Source organism: Bos javanicus, chromosome 2, assembly GCF_032452875.1.
Source record: "Bos javanicus breed banteng chromosome 2, ARS-OSU_banteng_1.0, whole genome shotgun sequence".
In the NCBI taxonomy this organism is placed as follows: domain Eukaryota; kingdom Metazoa; phylum Chordata; class Mammalia; order Artiodactyla; family Bovidae; genus Bos; species Bos javanicus.
Window position 1 is genome coordinate 26,038,629 of NC_083869.1, and position 13,766 is coordinate 26,052,394.

Genomic DNA, 13,766 nt, shown 5'->3' on the forward strand with positions numbered 1-13,766 from the left:
TGCTCTCACATAGAAAAGAAAAAACACAACATACCCACCCCACCTGCATAGGTCCGATGGCGCTACCTGCAGGGACCACACGGAAGCTTCCTTCCCTATCTCACCCTCACTAGGAGGACACAGCTCAGCATTGGTGAGATTTGGGGAAAGCTAATTTGGACTGAAGCAAGGAGGATCTTGGCTACGGTCTGCCTTTGGCCAAACTGTAAATTCTGACAGTTTTCCTAAACATTCTTTCTCCTTATTTTCTTTCTCCCCACCCGACTTTCATACACACACACAACTTTTGAGAATTTTTCCACTATTTCTTTTTATTCAGAGATCCTCCCTGAAGAACCACAGCTTGCTTTGAACTCTGCTTTTCCTCCTTCATTTCCCTCCCTTTTTATTCAAATTAGCTGGCTAGTGCCAGCCCCCCAGGCTCTAATCCACTGTGAAAGGGCATCTGGGAAACTCATCCATATTTCTCTTATTAGTAGAATTTACCTGTTACCCTTCTTCAGAACATACAGCAGACCCTTGGCATTTGAGAATTTTAACAGTTTAGTGATTAGGAAAATCTTTGATGTATATTAATTCTGCTAAGATATAACTTTAAAAGTGTGATATATACTGTTTTCAAGATCAGTACCCATTCCCTGTAGCAAGTTGGAAAAATATAGAATGAAGCACCAGTTTGCAATCCAAGATACAGGGCTGGAAGTATTATTAACTTCCCAAAGCCTGTTATTTAAAAACCACTGCTGTGCGCACACACACACATGAGGTCAGTCAGTTCCCTTTCCTTTATTGCATGTTTGATTCAGTTTTAGTAATCACCCAGCATGACTTCAAGTTCTGCTCTTTTACTCACATACAGTGTAACTCTTGGGTAGTAAAAACCTATTCTCCTACATATAACTTGGAAATGTTAATGCATGTCTATAGTTCACCACCTACATATCTAGTACTATATTTTAAAGAACAAATAACATACGATTGCGGTTCCTTCTGATTTTAGAATTTGGAAAGGTCTTGGGTTGGTCAAGGGTCTCTTGGATTGGCAAAGGGTATTTGCATAGTTATGAAGTTCCCCTGTACATGGAATGGATCTAAAAGAGGGACTTGCACTTTGGACAAGGGACATACCAGAAGTTGCCTCTCTTGAACTTTTAAAGTAGGAGGACTTTGTCTGCATTGGGCCTGCCATGAACTCTGTGCTGTGCTGTGCTAAGTTGCGTCCAACTTTGTGACCCTATGGACTGGCTCCTCTGTCCATGGGATTTTCCAGGCAAGAATACTGGAGTGGGTTCCATGCCTTCCCTCCAGGGGATCTTCCTGAGGGATAGAACCTGCATCTCCAGCGGCTCCTGCATTGCAGGCAGTTTCTTTACTGCCGAGTCACCAGGGAAGCCCACCATGAACTCTGCTGCTGCTGCTAAGTCACTTCAGTCGTGTCTGACTCTGTGCGACCCCATAGACGGCAGCCTACCAGGCTCCCCCGTCCCTGGGATTCTCCAGGCAAGAACACTGGAGTGGGTTGCCATTTCCTTCTCCAATGCATGACAGTGAAAAGTGAAAATGAAGTCGCTCAGTCGTGTCTGACTCCTAGCAACCCCATGGACTGCAGCCTACCAGGCTCCTCCGTCCATGGGATTTTCCAAGTAAGAGTACTGGAGTGGGGTGCCATTGCCTTCTCCGACCATGAACTCTACAGAACAGCAAAAAACTCAAAGCCAAAAGAAATGCAAAGGTTATTGTCTAAATTAAGAGCTTGTCTTTCTGAACTGATTTCGTTAATAGTTAAAGCTAAGTGTTAGTCGTTCAGTCACGTCAACTCTTTCGGACCCCATGGACTGTAGCCCACCAGGCTCCTCTGTCCATAGGATTCTCCAGGCAAGAATACTGGAATGGGTTGCCATTCCCTTCTCCAGGGGATCTCATCTACCCAGGAATAGAAACTAAGTATCCTGCATTGCAGGTTGATTCTTTACCATCTGAGCTACCCAGGAAGCCCCCAAGCAATGGTTTTAATTTAAAAAATAAAGTTTCTTAGAAATGATCCAGAAAGTAGATTCTGTTGAAGCCATCATCTAGCAAACTGTTCTTTCCAAAGGCAGGGATTTCACAACAACAACAACAAAGTCTTTTCTGTAGATTCTTATAAATTTTTACCTCAGATAGGAGAAGAAAGGTTGGGAGAGCTTCCAAGGCTCAGGGGGTTTGTGCTATAGGGCCCAGGGCTTGGAATTGTACACACTTGGTTCAAATTCTGGCTCCTGTGCTTAATAGCTATGTGGACTTTGACTTATTACCTTTCCAAAGTCTGTGTGATTTAAAAACCACTGTCTTGCACATTCGCACACACAGAAAAGGTCAGTCAGTTCCCCTTCCTTTATTACCATGTTTGATTCGGTTTTAGTTTAGTAATGCGTGGGGTTGCAAAGAGTCGGACATGACTTAGCAACTGAACAACAATAATCAATATTAAGGATGCTGGGTTTTTATTTCACGGAATAAGGTGAGTACTGAGCAACTTCACTTTCACTTTTCACTTTTATGCATTGGAGAAGGAAATGGCAACCCACTCCAGTGTTCTTGCCTGGAGAATCCCAGAGACAGGGCAGCCTGGTAGGCTGCTGTCTATGGGGTCACACAGAGTCGGACACGACTGAGCAACTTCACTTTCACTTTTTACTCTCCTGCATTGGAGAAGGAAATGGCAACCCACTCCAGTGTTCTTGCCTGGAGAATCCCAGGGACAAGGGAGCCTGGTGGACTGCCGTCTATGGGGTCGCACAGAGTCGGACACGACTAAAGTGACTTAGCAGCAAGGTGAGTACTAGCTCCCATGCAACATAGGAAGGAAATATTTTTATTTATTGGCAGAGAAAATACTTCCAATGAAACCAATTTCAAAATGATCAGTATAACCAATATTCTGGATAAAAACATCGTCTGTCTAACCCAGTATACCCTTCTTCTACACCATCAATTGATATAACCATATAAGCCAACTGGAGCTAATCAAGCTTGCTTTGTCAAGAAAGTCCACATGACAAATGTCCTGCCTGATTCCTTGTGAGTGGTGCTAGTTAGTCTTCAAAATAGTCATGAATAAGCTTTACAGTTTGTGGTACAGACTCCAGGCCCATAGGAAATGAGCAAGCTTCCGTATACATATGGACTACACACATGGAATTTTAGATGGTTATCAAAACATGAGTAATAAAACATTTATTGTTTCCAATGTGAAATCACTATACTAAACACTTTGCCTACATTATGTCAATGAATTCTCAAAAGGCCACTATGAGGTAAACATCATTGTTACTACTATTCTACATATAAGGAAGTTAACGCTCAAAGATTTTAGGTAAATTTCCAAGAGTCTTGCAGCCAGTAACTGGCCATGCCTAAGTCTGAACCCAGTTCTGATTCCAAAACCTACTCCTTAAACATAATATAATGCCTTTATATGTGATTTGTTATAAGTTATAAAAATCAGTCTGAAAGCACGGTATTATTAAAAAGATTTGCCTCATCTGTCAACTAAATTTACTCTAGGATAAAGACACAGCTTCCAAAAAGCCTTGAAAACCATCTACATCTCAGTAATAAATGAAAAACTGGAGGAATTTTTTCCTTTGGTCTCAGTAAGTACCTACGATTTGCATCTCCAAACCTCAGAAGTGTTTATACTTAGCCTCCTGACAAAGCCTTTGGTCAAGAATTTTTACTGCTATCAAGTGAGGCATCCATCTCTTAAGGAAAAAGCCCCTGCAGCATCACTCCCCTCAAAAGTCTCCATGGCGCTGAATGAGGAAGCAAGGCTGGTGCGGACACCAGCCCAGGGTGGGGGTGCTGAATGTGGTGGAGGCTAGCTTCCGGCAGGGCCACCTCTTCTACTTTTTCTTGGATAAGGCAGAGAGGAATTGGTGGAGCTTTTTATTGCTGTTGTTACCCTCATATTTTCTGATGCCTTAATTAGAATTTTCAACTCATCTTCTCTCCAAGGGAAAATAAATCTCTAGTCATTTTCATCTCACCTATATATATATACATTGTAGTGATGTAAATACACGCCACACACTGGAGGGCACACTTCTCACATAGGCAGTGCAGGGAAGGAGATAACAATGTGTGGATAGGGAGTGTGGAAGGCAGAGGAATAGGTCCTAGAAGAATCCAGAGGTCAAAACATCAAACTGAGCAAAGGAGGGCAATATGGGCTGACATCGAATAGTACACAAGAGACTCTCATTTTTTTTTTTTTTTTTGGTCATGATCCTTTTTAGAAGGAGTCTCAGTTAATCAGTTCAGTGGCTCAGTCATGTCCGACTCTTTGCGACCCCAATGACTGCAGCACGCCAGGCCTCCCTGTCCATCACCAACTCCTGGAGCTTATTCAAACTCATGTCCATTGAGTCAGTGATGCCATCCAACCATCTCATCCTCTGTCATCCCCTTCTCTCGCCTTCCATCTTTCCCAGCATCAGGGTCTTTTACAATGAGTCAGTTCTTCACATCAGGTGGCCAAAGTATTGGAGAAGGAGTCTGGTGGAAGCCAATGACTCAAAAAAAAAACAAAAAAAAAAAACCACACATATGGTTGATCCTCATCATTTGTGGATCTATATTGGTGAATTTGCCTACTTGCTGAAATGTACTTTTAATCTCCAAATCAATCAATGCTCACATGCTTTCATGGTCACTGACAGACATGCAGAGTGGTAGAAACTGATACACGGATGTGCATGCTCCCAGCTGAGGTTGAACAAAGTGACACTCTCTCTGTCTTCCTGTTCCAGCTCTCACACCATAAACAAGTATCTTTTTCAAGGTGTACTTAAGTGCCAGAATTTTTCCTTTTTTTGTGCTTTTGACTGGTGATTATACTGTTCAAAATAGCACCTAATCACAGGACTGAAGTCCTATTGAGAGTTCCTAAGAGTAAGAAGGCTCTGATGTGCCTGTTGGAACATATTTGTGTGTTAGTTTAGCTTCACTCAGGCATGAGTCACAGTGCTGCTGGCCTTGAGTTCAATGACACAAATACTGTATTTTAAATAATGTTTATACAAAGAAATACAGCATATAGTTAATTATTTATAAGAAGTATCTACAGTGGACCCTTCAGCCACAGAGGTTTGAACTACATGGATCCACTTACATGCAGATTTTTTTCAATAGTAAATACAGCACTACTACACAATCTATGGCTTATTGAATCTGCATCTGTAGGACTGTGGATACAGAGAGTCCACTGTAAAGTTATTAGTGGATTTTTGACTGTATGGAGGGTTGGTGTCCCTAACCTCCGTGTTCTTCAAGGGTCACCTGCATTAAATATAATGTTTTTAAAGAGAAACACACACAATACAGGTTATATATTAATCAGTTGACAACAGTATTGTGACCAGAGGCTTGCAGGAGCCTAACCATGTACTTCTAGAAGCAATGCTTCAAGATTTGCTGATTCAGCATTCACAGAAGCCGCATAGAACATAACTTTTGTGAATAATGAGGATCAAGTGCATTGAACTCAAACAACATTTACATATAATGTCTCATTATATGTACATACATTTACTCTCAGAACCACTGAAACCCCTCTGTAAACCTGACCTAGGGTCCCACATAACTCATGTTAAATAGCCCTAATATCCTGCCACAAATGCACATGGTTGAAAAGTGGAATATTCTATAGGATTGTGCTAACAATGTGGATGTAAGAATTACTGCTAACAAAGATGATCTGAATCCTTACTATGTGCAGGTCTTTTATTCTCAGAGGAAGTGAGTATAGATATGTATGTCTGTATCAATTTGGGGGTAATATTCATGAATTATATGTGGTTATATTGATTATTCTTTATCAAATGAATCATTTAATATTCAGTATAAACAAAGGGTAAGAAAATTGAGAGACATGACCCCTGTTTATTATCCCCTCAACTTTCAGATCATTATTTCTTGTTGCTAGTGTACACAATGAATATTAAGCAGCCATTCCTTGAGATTTGGGCTAAACATTAGCAGGAAGAATGCAACAGTTAAAAATATTTTACAACCGGACATTTAGCAACTTGTCTAACACCCTCTTTGCATGGATAAGTGCATCACTCATTTTTCAGAGAGCAAAGCGGAGTAATAGGAGGGGGCTTGGTTTCTTTCTTCCCTGCTGACTCCTTTCATTATCCTACTCTACATTGGTGATAGCTTCAAGAAAAAGTGGAATGTCTGCACTTCTTCCTGTGGCTGTGGATGTGCACGTGTGCTAAGTTGCTTTAGTCGTGTTTGACTCTGCAACGCCATGGATCAAAGCCCACCAGGCTTCTCTATCCATGGGATTCTCAAGGCAAGAATCCTGGAGTGGGTTGCCATGCCCTCCTGCAGGGGATCTTCCTAACCCAGGGATTGAACCTGCTTTTCTTACATCTCCTGCACTGGGAGGTGGGTTCTTTTCCACTCGCATCACCTGGGAAGCCCTTATATCTTCCCAGATGGACTTTGTTTTCAAGTGTCATTGTTCTATAAACTTAAGTAGTATTTCTGAGAATCAGGTAAAGGGGTCTGCATATGCCATGTGGCATGAGGATTATTTTGAACTGAAGACATATAAGTAACAACAGTTGCAAGAAGAAGCTTTTATGAACTCCCCTTATCTGCCTAAAAGCAAAGCCTCCAAAAATAATTCAACTGTCATAAATCCCCTCCCTGGGAGCTTTGCAATCAGAGAAGATTGATTCCTATCACCAGAGATGAGAGGTCAGCACTGGGGTAAGAAATTACCGAAATAGATAGTGTCATATAAAACTGTTATACTTTCCATTTATTTTCCTAACGACCATTTATTTTTCCCAAAAGTCACTGATTGTCCCAGAAGTGTCCTTCTTCCTCTCTTCATCTCCTATTAAGATGGTATAGAAACCTCAAAATCTAACGGGCCCTTAGAGTCACTATTTTGGTGAACCTCTGTATGTATCATTAAAATATGTTTTTTTTCTCTTGCTAATCTGTCAGTTCAAGTTGAATTCAGTCATCAAACACTGAACTTAAGAGGGTAGAGGAAAAAAATTTTTCCCCTGACACAGGATTGTAAAGGATTCCATGATGATGTTTCAAATCTCTTAACCCCAAATTCCTAAATGCCTCAGTCTCTATTCTAGACTTCCTGGGTAGTGGGTCAGATAAAGGAAACTAATCCTGCCCACCTAGGATGATCCCTAGGGTGGGAACATCTTGTGGTCCACAGTACTTTGGGTATAAACCTACAACTCACCTTGAGTCTCCCAGAACTGAAATGCGGAGGCAAAGATCTTGAGGCTGCTGTTATCCTGGCTCTTGTCTGGGCCAAGTTACCTATGCAAAGAAGACAAAAAATTAAGGCAAAGGAAAAGTTAAAGAATAGTATGATAAGTAATTTTTCCCTTTGTGTCCCTGTGTTTTTCAGAATGTTCTAAATGATCTGCCCTGAACTTGAAACATTTGGAAAAATTTTGAAATTCAATTATATAAATTATAAGTAAAATATAATATTTATAAGCTATAATTTGTAATATAAATTAAATTTATATTAGTTTAATAAGCAAATAAGAAAGCACAAAGTCTCCCATTCACTTAACAAGCTAGTGCTTAGTCGCTCAGTCGTGTCTGCTTCTTTGTGACCCATGGACTGTAGACTGCCTGGTTCCTCTGCCTGTGGGATTCTCCAGGCTGGAATATCAGAGTGGGTTGCCATGTCCCCCTCCAGGGGATCTTCCCAACCCAGGGATCAAACTAGAGATTGAAGGAAATTACTATAACATAAGAGAACCATATATGAAAATCCCATAACTCATGCACTCAACAGTGAAAAATTGGAAGTTTTTCCTCTAAGATTAGGAACAAGACAAGAATGTCCACTCTCACCACTTCTATTCAACATAATACTGGCAGCCCTAGCTAGGTCAGTTAGGCAAGAAATAGAAATTAAAGGCATCCAAATTGTAAAGTAAGAAGTAAAATTATCTCCATTCACAGATGACATCATCTTACATATAGAAAACCCTAAAGATCATACACATGCACTAGCAAATGAATTCAAAGTTGTAGGATATAAAATCAATATATAAAAAGTTAGTGGCATTTATATACACTAACAATGAAAATCTGAAAAGGGAGTTAAGAAAACAGTTCCATTTACAATGGCATCAATAGGAATAAAATACTTAGGAGTAAACTTAACCAAGGAGGTGAAAATTTATACACTGAAAACTATACAATACTCCTCAAAGAAACCAACAAAGGCACAAATAAATGGAAAGCTATTCCATTGTGAGGGAGAAAAAAATATACTTTTTCCTCTACCTGTTAGGGGAAGCACACTGATTGAAACCGCCCACCCTGGCCAGGCACCATAGTAACCATTTGCAAGAGTTGTTTTATCACAGGAGGTCCTGGTAAGGAACAGGAAACTAATAAGCCTCCACCAACCAGAAAAGTTTGAGAAAGGTCAAAAGGAGACACCACCTGTCCGCCCACCTCCCAGAATCCTTCTCTCTGGCATCCATCTTGGCTGAACAAGGCGTGTACCACCAGGAAGAACTCTGAGTCAGAACAATTGGCTAAGGACAACCCAGAAACTAAACCCATCACCATAAAACCCGAGACTGCAAGCCATGTGGCAGAGCTGTTCTCCTGGGTTCCCTTACCCTACTCCTCTCCACCCAGGTGCCCTTTCCCAATAAAATCTCTTGCTTTGTCAGCAGATGCGTCTCCTCGGACAATTCATTTCCGAGTGTTAACAAGAGCCCAGTTTCGGGCCCTGGAAGGGGTCCCCTTTCCTACAAAATACCCACCTTAGGTTCATTGGCTGGGGCCCTACAAATTAGACTGACAGAGGATAGAGTAGCAAGAGAAAAACAATCAGAAGTTTACTAATGCATGCATTGCACATATATATAGGATTACTCAGTGATGAGTAATTCAAAGGGGTGGTTAGAACTTGGATTTATATAGATATTAACAAAAGAACAATAAATTGATAAAGAAGTGAAAGACAAAGAAAAAGAACTTTGAGTTTCCAGGGGTGGGAAATTATGGTAAGGGTAGATATATAAGGAAGGGCTTCCCTGGTGGCTCAGTGGTAAAGAACCCACCTGCCAATGCAGGAGATGTGGGTTCTATCTTTGGGTCGAGAAGATACTCTGGAGAAGGAAATGGCAACCCACTCCATTCTTGCCTGGAAAATCCCATGGATTTTCCATGGACTGTGGTGGGTTACAGTCCATGAAGTCGCAAAAGAGCTGGACACAATTTAGCCATTAAACAACAAAAAATACATAGGGAAGCTATTATAAGATAAAGGCTAATTTATTATATAGATTCCTCTAATGGTGCTGTCTCTGAGTTGATAGGGTCTAGAGTTGTCTCTGGTGATTAACTTCTGCCTTTTTTGGTAGAGAGGAAAGGGTGCACATTTTTACAAATGTATGCCCTGCTTTTGGGCAAATGCAGGGAAAGCAGAGAACTTTTCTTATATCTGCTGCTTTTCAATTGCTTTCAGCTTAAAATAATTCTTATGGCAAACTGGCATATTTTGGGGTGGCATATTCTGTTACCCTGGATTGTGTTCATGGATTAGAAGGCTTAATATTGTTACAATGTCCACACCACCCAAAGAGAGCTACAAATTCAGTGCAATCCCCATCAAAATCTCAATGACATTTGGACAAATAGAAAAAAATCCTAAAATTCATATGGAACCCCAAAGGACTCCAAAACAATCTTCAGAAGGAAAAGAAAAAACTGAAGGCCTTATATGTCCTAATTTCAAAATACATTACAAAGCTATAGTAGTTGAAATAGTCTGGCAAAACAATAGTGACATGAAGATAAACATATAGACCAATGGAACAGAACAGAGAGCCCAGAAATAGACCCATGCACATATAGTCAAATAATCTTTGATATGGGTATTAAGACTACACAATGGGGAAAGGATTATCTCTTCAACAAATGGTGCTGTGAATACTGGGCATTTACATGCAAAAGAATGAAACTGAAACCCTATCTTATACCATACTCGAAGATCAACTCATAATAAAGACTTAAACGTAAGACCAGAAACTATATAAGCATAGGGGAAAGCCAATAATCGGTCTGGACAATTATTTCTCAGGTACGACACCAAAAGCACAGGCAAAAAAAGCAAAAATGGACAATTGGGACTGTGTATCAACAGGGGAAAAAGATGGGAGAAAACCATCTATCTCGTAAGAGGTTACTTTCCAAAATGTATAAAGAACTCCTACAACTCAACTCTTTGCGACCCCATGGACTATATAGTCCATGGAATTCTCTAGGCCAGAATACTAGAGTGGGCAGCCTTTCCCTCCTCCAGGGGATCTTCCCAGCCCAGGGATCGAACCCAGGTGTCCCACATTGCAGGCAGATTCTTTACCAGCTGAGCGACAAGGGAAGCCCTATAACTCAGCAGCAAAAAATAAAATAAGCTGATTTAAAAATGGGCAAAGAACTTGAATATACATGCCTGCAAAGATGACATACAAATGGCCTGAAGGTATATGAAAAGATTCTTAGTATCACTAACAAGGTAATGTAAATCAAAGCCACAATGAGATATCACCTCATACTTGTTCGAGTGGAGATTATAAATGAAGAGGAATAAAATATCTCCCTTTGGCATACTGATTATTTTAAGTTGTTATTTTTGAGAAACGTAGACACACATGAGGCTCTGAAAACTGAGCCGAAATTACCCTTTTGTAAGAAAACTTTACAAGAGGAATGAATCTCCATATGTAAAGGTGTCTCCCTCTCCCTACTGGAAAGAAAAGGATGACTACATGATTTTCAGGGCTGTTATGGGCACTGGATGAAATAATTCATGAAAAGCATTATAAACACAGCTCTGGTACAAGGAAAGTGCTCACTTCGTGTTACTAGCATTGATGATGATGATTTGCTGTGAACAGTTCACATGGTCTCAGTAGAGGGCAAGAGAACAGGGACTTGTACTAATTTGCTACTGTGAACCCTGGTTTGTAAAAAAAAAAAATTAATGAAAGACGAGAAAAAATGATAAGGCAACTCCACTTTGAACGTCCATCTCTTAGCCTCTCTGATTTCTGCTGCTTTTTGCCTTTGAAGGGTCTGAGTGGCCTGCTGGAACTCTCTTCTCCCTTCCTCTCCACCCACCCTTCATCTCCTCTCTCATACTTAGCCCCCCAAACCAAGAGATCTGTTTTACCTAAAATGTCATTTGATTGTGTAGCAAAATAAAAAGTTGTCAGTGGAAGGAGAAGCTGCAATTTGTGCATTTGCAAGACACTAAAGATTTCAAAGTTTTTAGCAAGTCTAGCACAAAGATGTCCAAATGTTTTCTCTGGCGATATCTTCAGAGGCTAAACTGTGATTAATAGCCCAGAAAGAATCCTTTGAAGCAGGATTGGTGACATCAAAGTCGTAATCCAGGGGTGGCAGGAGCTTTATAATGAGTGGGAAGCATTTTAACACATTTCAAAGGATTTACAGCATGAATAAACAATAGACCTCAGCAGATGTGCCACACACACCTTTCAGAAACATAACCTATAAGAAGTTTCCATTTTAATTTAAATGTAAATACAGTGTTCACACTTCTTTCAAATGTTAAGCATCCTCAGTGCTTCACCCCCCAGTCTCTTTGGCTAAGGATGCCTCACTGCTCCAGAGCACCCTCCTGTGACTCACTGACATATCGGAGAGGGAAAAAATGGAAGTCAGAGGCATTGGATGGAATTTGTATCCTATGTGGGAACTGGGTTAGGAAAGAATCTAAAATGGAGCTTGCAATGATCCCAGATAATTTCTCTGCTTCCAACTTAAAGCGAAAGAGACAAGTGGTCTGAAGACAGAGCTGAAACTTTTAAAAGATGGCAATTTCCTGCCTGCTTCAGAGGATTTTCAGCTCTTGGAAAGCAACCAGCACCCAGGATTTCAGCTGCCTCTTAAGAGTTGCCCGAGATGATGGGTTGCGGTTTTAAATAATCAGGCTTGAAATTTGACTTCCCTCTGCTGCCCCCTCTGGGTTTAAAGGATTGGTTGCAGGGTTCTGGTGGTGACTGCTGGTGGGCATTTGTTTAGGAAATTTTCCTGTTTCAATTTTGCATAACACAAGAAATAGGCTAATAAGCTAATAAATGATTGCAAAGAAATGCTGAAAAGTAAAAGGCTGGTGTCAATTGCTGCCCGAAAAGGAGTTGCAAAGAAAACATCAGCTCTTTTTTTTTGCCAGATTAAGTTATGTGAGTACACCTGAGAACTACTATGTGTACCCTGCAGTCAGTGTGGGTGAAAGTGAAAGTTGCTCAGTCGTGTCCAACTCTTTGCGACCTCAAGGACTGCAAGCCTGCCAGGTTTCTCTGTCCATGGAATTCTCCAGGCAAGAATACTGGAGTGGGTGGCCGTTTCCTTCTCCAGAGGATCTTCCTAACCCAGGGATTGAACCCAGGTCTACCACATTGCAGGTGGATTCTTTACTGTCAAGCTACCACGGAAGCCAAGTTTGAATACTGAAAACCAAAATCACACCTTTCTGTCTAAATGAGAATGACCTTGTGCTATTCCTGTCCCCATTAACATGAATTTCTTTTCCAGGAGTCTCCTGTCCAGACAAATGGTTTGATTGTTCATTACAAGAATTTCCCCAAAGACCCAAGACCCATCAACTCTTTATGAAAAATGTCCATTGTTTAAACTCCATGGTTCTGTGAATTCCTTGTTTCAAATTCACACATTGCTGTTTCCATCAATCATGGGCTGGTTATATTGTATGTGATCCTTGTTATTGCTGTTCAATACCTTAGTCGTGTCCAACTGTTTGTGACTCCATGGACTGCAGCACACTAAGCCTCCCTGTCCCTCACCATCTCCCAAAGTTTGCCTAAGTTCCTGTTCATTGCATCAGTGATGCTATCCAGCCCTTTCATCCTCTGACACCCTCTTCTTCTGCCCTCAATCTGTCCCAGCATCAGGGACTTTTCCAATGAGTCAGCTGTTCATATCAGATGACCAAAATACTGGAGCTTCAGCATCAGTCTTTCCAATGAATATTCAGGGTTGATTTCCCTTAAGATTGATTAGTTTGATCTCCTCGCTTTCCAAGAGACTTTCAGGAGTCTTCTCCAGCACCACAGTTTGAAGGCATCAATTCTTTGGTGCTCTGCCTTCTTTATGGTCTGGCTCTCACAACTGTACATGATTACATGGAAGGACCATAGCCTTGACTGTACAGACCTTTGTCAGCAGAGTAATGTGTCTGCTTTTCAACATACTGTCTAGGTTTATCATAGCGTTCCTGCCTAGAAGCAATCACCTTCTGATTTCATGACTGCAGTCACCATCTGCAGTGATTTTAGAGCCCAAGAAGAAGAAATTTGTCACTACTTTCACTTTTTCCCCTTCTATTTGCCATGAAGTCATGGGGCCAGATGCCATGATCTTAGTTTTTTTAATATTTAGTTTTAAGCCAGCTCTTTCACTCTCCCCCTTCACTCCTCATCAAGAATTTCTTTCATTCCTCTCCACTTACTCATGTGATCCTTATGCAGTTCTAATTAAGCCCTCTCACTTCGACTCATCTTAAATCAAACTTGACCTCTCAACAAATTCTGACCCAGCCTTTCCTTCTCCAAGACACTGTCAAAGCTTTGAGAGATGGTGGTCTCCCTTTCTGTGGGGAGCAACGAACTCTACTTTGTCTAATTATAACAGGCAGGGTGAGTAATGTTTAGGGGGTC

The 13,766-nt window shown here is 40.9% G+C and overlaps 1 protein-coding gene across 1 annotated transcript in view; it reads right to left on the minus strand.

The window, feature by feature from the left end:
• MYO3B (myosin IIIB) overlaps positions 1-13,766 on the minus strand; it is a 372,181-nt gene that overhangs the window by 184,150 nt on the left and 174,265 nt on the right. The window contains exon 17 of the mRNA XM_061435661.1: positions 7,265-7,344. Within this exon, the coding sequence (XP_061291645.1) occupies positions 7,265-7,344 (80 nt within the window). The remainder of the gene's footprint in view (positions 1-7,264; positions 7,345-13,766) is intronic.